At 48.2% G+C, this 9,237-nt stretch overlaps 1 protein-coding gene across 1 annotated transcript; it reads left to right on the forward strand.

The window, feature by feature from the left end:
* The first annotated feature begins 923 nt into the window (after positions 1–923).
* TBR1 (T-box brain transcription factor 1) lies at positions 924–8,944 on the forward strand. Its single transcript, XM_034642171.1, has 6 exons — positions 924–1,758; positions 2,340–2,494; positions 2,858–2,979; positions 3,545–3,703; positions 4,856–4,917; positions 8,203–8,944. The coding sequence occupies exons 1-6, from the start codon at positions 1,067–1,069 to the stop codon at positions 8,942–8,944; spliced, it is 1,932 nt and encodes a 643-aa protein (XP_034498062.1). The 5' UTR covers positions 924–1,066.
* Positions 8,945–9,237: the final 293 nt, after the last annotated feature.

Below are 9,237 nucleotides of genomic sequence, written 5' to 3' on the forward strand. Positions count from 1 at the left end.
CTGCCCCCTGTTAGATGCTCTTCAGATAATCTGCAACCAAGCTCGCTGATAAAATATTTAGTAAAGACCTCGTAAACATCACTGCAAATACATTAAGGCACTTCAGCCCGACAGCTTATGATTATTTCAAAACTTAAAAAGGTGATCATGGATTGTCACTGTTTCAGTGCTGGAGCAAGAAACCAAACCTTCCCGAGGTGGGCGGATGGGTGGGTGAGTTGCAGCTTTTCGCCCCCACTTCTCCCCCCTCCCGCTCTCTTTCATCGCTGTGGCTCTCAGCAGCAGTGATTTATTTATTTATGTATGTAGTTAAAAAGGTGTGCGTGGTGGGGGGGGGCGGTTCGCCGAGGACACGCAGGACCTGCTCACAAAGGACTGGCTCAGGTGTTATGCGCTTCTGTATTAACTGGAAAAGACAGACTCTGGAACTTTTACAGGGCGAGAAGAGGCCACCGGCTCGCGCTTTGTATACTTTGCACTTGAAATCGTTACATTCAACTGAATATTTGGCTCATTCAGATCCGAAAAGTCTCCTAGCATCATCGAATTCCCTCCTCCGCCCCTCGGCTCGAGAGGGGGGAGGTGGGGGGAAGGTAGGAAAATGTTTAGTAAATTGCACATCTTTGAATCTTCCTAAAGCAGTGGTCACAAAGCTTAAAGGTGACACAACAGTGCTCACGTAAAGCCAACACACATTCCCCACCCCCCAAGCCAACAATAAAATCATCCCCTTCAATTTGCCATGATCGTCGCGACCAGGAGCCAGGTGATTATCCTAATTAATGTCTATCTAATTAAATTACTGTCAGCAGTTAACCAATGGCAGGAGCCGTTTCATCGGCTGCACAAGCAGCAAGATCAAAAGTGAGCCTTTTCTGATTGCTGCATAGTGTCAATTGGCCAATCTCTTCTCCCAGGGAAAAAAAAAAAGTAAATCAAACCTTTGAGAAGCATTTGCTGGTTGAAGTGCTTTCTGTCTAGTGAGGGGGTCTGTGGATTTCTAGTTTATGATAAATAGGACTTTAAAAACCAGGGACAGGAGGGCGAGTGTTCAGGTTCTAGAGCTATGCAGCTGGAGCACTGCCTTTCTCCTTCTATCATGCTCTCCAAGAAATTTCTCAATGTGAGCAGCAGCTACCCACATTCAGGCGGATCTGAGCTTGTCTTGCACGATCATCCCATTATCTCGACCACTGACAACCTGGAGAGAAGTTCACCTTTGAAAAAAATTACCAGGGGGATGACGAATCAGTCAGATACAGACAATTTTCCTGACTCCAAGGACTCACCAGGGGACGTCCAGAGAAGTAAACTCTCTCCTGTCTTGGACGGGGTCTCTGAGCTTCGTCACAGTTTCGATGGCTCTGCTGCAGATCGCTACCTCCTCTCTCAGTCCAGCCAGCCACAGTCTGCGGCCACTGCTCCCAGTGCCATGTTCCCGTACCCCGGCCAGCACGGACCGGCGCACCCCGCCTTCTCCATCGGCAGTCCCAGCCGCTACATGGCCCACCACCCGGTCATCACCAACGGAGCCTACAACAGCCTCCTGTCCAACTCCTCACCGCAGGGCTACCCCGCGGCCGGCTACCCCTACCCACAGCAGTACAGCCACTCCTACCAAGGAGCCCCGTTCTACCAGTTCTCTTCCACGCAGCCCGGACTGGTACCCGGCAAAGCGCAGGTGTACCTGTGCAACAGGCCCCTCTGGCTGAAATTTCACCGCCACCAAACGGAGATGATCATCACCAAGCAGGGAAGGTAACGCTGCATTCTCGGCAGTCGCTGCTCCAGGCACGGCCCGGGGGGCAAGTGCGCCGGGTGTGACTAACCCCGGTAGCGATCTTTTGGGGTCGGGAGCGGAGTGGAAGGCGCTCTGGTGCGCCCTGGAGTTGGCTGGTTTTGGAAAAAGGGAAAGTGGAAGGCATAAGCGCCGCGGTGATGTTGGTAAGGGGGTTCCCGCTCTAGAAAGGTGGTCAGAGAACCAGGCAGGGGCCGGAGAAAGGCGAAAGAGAGGGAGAGTCCCGGCCTGCGGCTGGGAAATTGTAGGGACGCATCAACGCCCGGAACCAAGGGCAGGTGGAGGTGCGGGTCGCCAACCTCACTCTCCACCTGGGCAGTGACACCTGCCGACTCCGCACTCCAGTTCACCGCCGATCTCCCCGACTTCAAGCCTCACTTCTTTTCCTCCCCCACCACCCCTTCTCTAACCCAGCAAACATTGCTCATCGACGCTGGAAGAACAAGTTTTGCTTTGCTATCTGGCGCCGCGCTTCTTCCATTTAATCTTTAACATTTATGTGTTTTTTTCTCTTGTTTTCTCCCCCCCTTAATTTAAATAGGCGCATGTTTCCTTTTTTAAGTTTTAACATTTCTGGTCTCGATCCCACGGCTCATTACAATATTTTTGTGGATGTGATTTTGGCGGATCCCAATCACTGGAGGTTTCAAGGAGGCAAATGGGTTCCTTGCGGCAAAGCGGACACCAATGTGCAAGGCAAGTCCTTCCAATTAACACATTTTCCTGACACTTATTTAGGTGAGAATGATTAATTAAAGCCTTTGTGGACTGGCTCGAGAGACTTTTAAAACGATCGGCCAATGACTTCTAAAAGGAAACGAGGGGAATAGGGGGACAGACTGAGCAGCGAGAAGGGGGAGGATTATGCAAAAGCTATTTTAATCATCTCCAGTTAATAGGAAGAAAGGGAGGCCTAAAAAACCCCCAGCTAATGGGCCTCACTGTGCAATAAGGTGTGTGTGTGTGCGTGTGTGTGTGTGTGTGTGTGTCCTATGCAGTTGAGGAGTTGGGACTGGGCAGTGCCCCGGGCATGTGTAAACAACGTATTTCTTTCTCTAGGAAATCGGGTCTATATGCATCCGGATTCCCCCAACACGGGGGCTCATTGGATGCGCCAAGAAATCTCTTTTGGAAAATTAAAACTTACAAACAACAAAGGAGCTTCAAACAACAATGGGCAGGTCAGTGGCTCAAGCGCTCCTCCCCCCCACACTCTCTCTCTTCTCTCTCTCTCTCTTTCACACACACATGTCCCTCGCTAACATGCAGTCCATTAGTTTAAATCAGCATGAGAAACTGGACATATGTTTCTTTGGTTCATTAAAAAGACCTTTTAAAAATTCTATTTCTACCCTCCGATAAAGTTCTTGCCCCAGCCCAATTCCCGAGTTCCCGACCTTCCCAAGAACTGTACAAATACTTGGTTGATTTCGAGAAGGAAACCCACAGGATCTGGGGTTGTAAAAAAATCTTTGTTCCTCCTAGAAGGAGGGCTAGGCGGATCGGGAGGCCCTGACGACAGGCAGTCGGGTTCGGTTTTCCTCCGGTACTCCGGTGATCTTTGCTCCCGGGGGAACCAGGGCTGGTCTGGCCCCAGCTAGCCAGTCACCAGCCCGGCGAGTCCCGCGGTCAGTTAGCCCGGTCGGTGGGCACCAGCCAGCCCCAGCACCGCCCGCGGCCCCAGCCCAGCGCACACTGACCGCGCTAACGCGCCGCCCCGCGCTCCCCTTTCTCTCCGCCGGACAGATGGTGGTTTTACAATCCTTGCACAAGTACCAGCCCCGCCTGCATGTGGTGGAAGTGAACGAGGACGGCACGGAGGACACCAGCCAGCCTGGCCGCGTGCAGACATTCACTTTCCCCGAGACACAGTTCATCGCCGTCACCGCCTACCAGAACACCGATGTAAGGAGGCCTGGGGGCTGGGCGCGCGGCGGGCGGCTCCGGCTTCTCCCGGCCCAGCCCGCAGCCCCGGCCTTTCCGGGCTCGGGCACTAACAGCAGCAACAGCTGGCTCTGCTGCGCCTTTTAGGCGGAGGGCTAGGGGCCTGCTGGGCACCTTCCCTGAATACCTTGCCGGTGGGAAAACGCTTCCTAGTCGTCCCCATCGCGGGTCACAAGGGCCACCTTTGAGGGGCCCAGGATTTCTAGGGCCTCTTCTTTTGGGAATTTTAATTTAGTTCTCAAACTAGAATAGCTTAAATCTCCTCTCTCTCGCTTTCATTTTTTTTTTTTTGACTTCTTCTTCCATTTAGAAAACAAGCAGATTTCCCCCTGCATTTTATTATTGGCAAGCTTTGGCATTATCTAAAAATAAATAAATAAATAAATAAATAAATAAATAAATAAATAATTAAAGTCTCAGAACCGATGGCTGAAATAAACATCACTTTTTGGGTGATCAAAAGAACAGACACATTCACATATCTAAAAAGTACAATAAATCAAATTATTGGAAGCTGTGGAACGAGGTTTTTTTTTTCTTTTAAGCACTTGGACCTCTTCAACATTTGCAAGTTTGCCAAAACTTATTTTACTTCTGTTGATCTGACTACTAGGAGTGACGGTGGGTTTTTTAAAAAACTTAAATGAAAGTATCAAAAATGAAAATATGCATTTATTTTAAATTAAAGCTGATTTTAAGATGCAGTTATGGGTTCTTGAGGTTGTCAATCAGAAGTGACCAACTTTTAAAAATGTGGTGAAACACTTAAAATAGACAATATTTTGGGATGAATTCAAGTGCCTCTTAAAGATTTCTGTCTTTTTTGTAAAAAAATGTGCATTTGAACTGACTTGGAACAAGTGGGAGAGCTAATTGAAAGCAATCCTTTAGTGTTAGGCATCATTAATTTAAACATGTTCCTCATAACTTCATGACACTCTCTCTTTTTTCCCTTTCTATTCATTCCCTCAAATTTTTCAGGTAGGGAAACCTTGCTACTTAATGAACTTGTGGGCCTTAAGCCCCTGTAAAGAGTGGTGATACATTCGTAAACGCCTAACCCACTACATAGAAGGTGAGATCGTATTAATCTTTTTTAAAAATCTTTTTTAGATTACACAATTGAAAATAGATCACAACCCCTTTGCAAAAGGATTTCGGGATAATTATGACACGTAAGTAATTTTGCACTTTCCTTCTCAAGTAGTTGTGGAATTGGGCTTTAGGTCAAAGGTGGATTGTTGTGTACAAGGCTTTTGGAAGCTCGAGTGTGTGAAGACAAGGTTGTTTCCAAGGTTTTCCTTTGCCCTTTTATGGGCTCCCCTTCTTTCTGGTGACTTTCTGGCTTGGTGCTTTTGTGATTTTGGTCAAAGATTTCCTCCACTTATTTTTATCTTTCTTATGAATTTCAAAGTTGTTGGCGGGCCTGTGGGGCTGGCTGGCTGGGGAAGCTGCCCCGGTTCCTGGGTGCGGGAGCTGTGTGTGGCGCTGGAGATGCAAAGCTCAGATTGTCTGTGTCTGAAACCGCCCGACTCTGCCGGAAAGTGCATGTGGCTCTGGCAGTTGTTACATTCTCCTTGGCATATGTGACTTTTATTTACCTATTTCCAAGTTTTGTGTAATAGCGTTTCCTATGCAAGTTTACTATGGACTGAATAAAAATGTGAACCCACCATAGGCAAGGTCACAAGCAGAGCCGCTGTTACAGTTATTTCAGGCTTTGGGAAGGACCCAGGTGCTGTTGCTGTGTATTATTTATAAGCTTCAAAAGAAAAATATTTCCTTTTATCTTTTGCATCTAGGTGTGTTTTAATTAAACGTGTTGGTACCCTGTTCTCCAGGCCTCCTTTGCTCATCTCCGTGTCTTTTCTATCAAAATGATGTTCTCTGGGGGCAACAGGAGATATAAACTTAGTGCTTTCTGGGCTTGTTCCAGCATTCTTGCTCGGAGTTCAGACATAGTGCCCAAGAGTTCAGATAGTGTGATATAGCAAAATCTAAATCTGGGTTGTTAGAATCCCCCCGCTTTTATTCTGACCATAAAAGGGAAGTCTACATACATTTTAATTTCATGGCTTGCATCGAGTGCCTGGGATAGAGCTGCAAAGTTGAAGTTGTCTTTGACCAGAAATAGGTCAATTTTGTGGAGAAATAGACAAGTGGCTGCTTCTAGTCCATCGCCAGGTAGATAACAAACTTCCCTCCTGATTTTTTTTATTACAAATTGAAAAGAGAGTCATTGATATTTCCGCCTATAACTGTCATGTGCCTCCCTTAAAAGTAGTTTTGAGGAAGCAAGGCTCATCAAGATGATTCCCCAGAATAAAAACTCAGCTATTCTAGTCCTCACAATCTAAAAATGTGGACCCGGCACTGTGGAAAGTGTGTGGCCCTGGAGACCAGAGATACTGGTCTCTGTACTAGGGGATCTTGTAGGTTTTGAGCGTTTAATTCTGTTGCGAACATCTGTTCCAAAGCATTTTATTTTGCACAAATCAATTCGGTAATCCCAAGTGGATTGGGACCTGGATGGGCATCTAAACTGTATCTTTTGCAGGCTGCTTTTTTCTTTTTAAAATATTGTGGTGGTAAACAGAGAAGATATTTGCACCTTGCTGGTTATGTTCCCTTCCTGCCTCCCTCTCCTTATTTGAAACTGGAATTAAATTTCAGGAGGGAAAGTTTGTGTGGTAAGCAGAATGGACCTGGGCAGCAGCATCACCCTCACCTGCCCTCCTCTGGCTGACTTCTGCAGGAAAGGCCACTTTTTTTTGATTCTTAAACTGTATACTTTCCATAAAAGCTTCTTTATCTATACAAATGGAGACCTTAGTTTTTAGGGGATAGGGGAAAGCAGAATGGCTTATGCCACCCACCCTTTCCCCTTTTATGTTGATATCTTGGGCATGGCTCACTTTTGGAGAAACAGGGTGAGCAATAAAAGTTCAGGGGGACTAGAAGGTTGCTTGGCCACTCACCAGGGAATCTCCTCCCCAAAGGATTAAGCTCTGACAAGACTGAGGCTCTCTCTCAAAACAGTGTGTTGATTAAAGATTAAAACATTTATGTGTGAGCTAAATAAAAAGGGAGGCATGTGTCTATGTGTAGGAGAAAACACTTCTACCAATCTTGATCTAGTCTCCGGTTCTCTCTCAATTCTAATGGGATTTTCTAGGCCCAGGGCCTAGAGTTAATTTTTATTTCACCTAAGGTGATTCCCAGTAACACTATTACTGTCTGTGGGCAAGTTATTTAACTTCCCTTTGCCTCAGTTTTCTCATCTGTAAGGTGGGATAATAATGCTACATAACTGGGAGGATCGTTGTGATGGTTAACTAAATTACTATCTGTACAGTCCTAGACAACTGTGCCTGGCACATGGTCAAATTGTATAAGGGTTAGCTATTACCGGTGGGAGATTGCTTGGAGGAGGTTGATAATCACTGTAAGAGTTAGCCCCAAAGGTGGTTTTGGTGTTTTTTTGTTTTGTTTTTTGTCTTTTTTTAAATTTTAATTTTTATTTACTTATTTTTTAAATTATTATTATTTTTACCAGTAACGGTTCAAAAGCTAGGAAAAGGTCAGAGTAAAGAACACTTTTTCTTGGAGCACCTGGCTGGCTCAGTCAGTAGAGCAGGCAACTCTTGATCCTGGGGGTGACTCTTGATCTCATGTGGTCAGTTCAAGCCCCACATTAGGCATAGAGCTTACTTTACAAAAAAACAAAAAAACAAAACAAAACAAAAAGAAAGAAAAAGAAAGAAAGAGAGAAAAAGTATACCTTTTTTTTTGTAAAAGAGTTCTGATTGATGACTTCGTTTCCAAGTAGTAATTCTTGTTAGTACTGGTAGAGGTGGGGGTTAAAGGATCACACGGGGGAAACAATGGACAGTAAGCACTGTGGAGACTTCCAGTAGCAGTCCTCAAGGCTCAGAAGACTGGTGAAGGCCAGTCTTTGGTGATTCATACCTGGATAGCCTGCGTGTGTATCAAATGGAAGAAAGTGTTCTTCAAAGAGTGAAGAAATGGGTATCTTGTTTAGAAATTTTGCTCAGAAACTCTCACTGCACAGGAAAGGCCCACTGGACAAGTAACGCTTTAGTCCCTGGGCAAATCTGCCCGAATGTTTATACAGACACTGGAGAAGTGGGATGAGAATCCCCAGCTGTGCTCCCCTCTCTGATTCCCTGTACAGTTGGCGAGAGAGCGCGAGGGAACAGAGAAACCTTCCTCTTTGCCTAGGTCCCTGAATAGACAAATCGACCTTTTTACAATTTCACGATTTATTTTATTTTGGGGAGGACGCAGGTCTGTGACCTTTCGTCCGTCTCCACCCTGGACCTCAAGTTACAGACGGAGAGTGTGGGGGTGGGCGAAAAGTGGAGGTGGCCTTCCCTTCTGCCTCCCGAGGGGACCTCTCTGCCACCCCTCGGTTCTCTCTCTCTCTCCTTCCCTCGCAGGATCTACACTGGCTGCGACATGGACCGCCTGACCCCCTCGCCCAACGATTCCCCGCGCTCGCAGATCGTGCCCGGGGCCCGTTACGCTATGGCCGGCTCTTTCCTGCAGGACCAGTTCGTGAGCAACTACGCCAAGGCCCGCTTCCACCCGGGTGCGGGCGCGGGCCCCGGGCCGGGCACGGACCGCAGTGTGCCCCACACCAACGGGCTGCTGTCGCCGCAGCAGGCCGAGGACCCGGGCGCGCCGTCGCCGCAGCGCTGGTTTGTCACACCCGCCAACAACCGGCTGGACTTCGCCGCCTCGGCCTACGACACAGCCACGGACTTCGCGGGCAACGCGGCCACGCTGCTCTCCTATGCGGCGGCGGGCGTGAAGGCGCTGCCGCTGCAGGCGGCGGGCTGCACCGGCCGCCCGCTCGGCTACTACGCCGACCCGTCGGGCTGGGGCGCGCGCANGGCTTCTACTCGCACAGCTAGGCCGGCCCTGCCCGCCCGGCCCCGCGCCCCGCCCGGCCCGGCCCCCCAGCCAGCCCCTCGCAGCTCTCCCCAGCACTTCCTCCCCACGGCCCACCTCGCGCACCCCCTCATGTTATCTGGCCCTCGAATACCGTCTGCAACGAATAAGCACAGGTCTCCGAGTGCGATTTTAACCTTTTTTTGCACAGCAGTTTCTGCAGTTAGCACACCGACCTTCAACTTTGCTGTAAACCTTTTGGTTTTCCTCCTTACTCTCCTTCTATGAAGTTATACTCCTAACAAGCCTCCTCCCTCTCGTCTTTTTCTCACCCTCTCCTTCTCTTTCTTGTAATGAAACTCTTCACCTTTAGGAGACCTGGGCAGTCCTGTCAGGCAGCAGCGATTCCGACCCTCCAAGTCTCGGCCTCCCCATTAACCGTAGGATGTTGACTCTAGAACCTGGACCCACCCAGCGCCTCCTTTCTTATCCCCGAGTGGATGGATGGATGGATGGTAGGGATGTTAATAATTTTAGTGGAACAAAGCCTGTGAAATGACTGTATATAGTGTTAATTTATT

Source organism: Ailuropoda melanoleuca, chromosome 2 (assembly GCF_002007445.2).
Source record: "Ailuropoda melanoleuca isolate Jingjing chromosome 2, ASM200744v2, whole genome shotgun sequence".
Taxonomy (NCBI): Eukaryota; Metazoa; Chordata; class Mammalia; order Carnivora; family Ursidae; genus Ailuropoda; species Ailuropoda melanoleuca.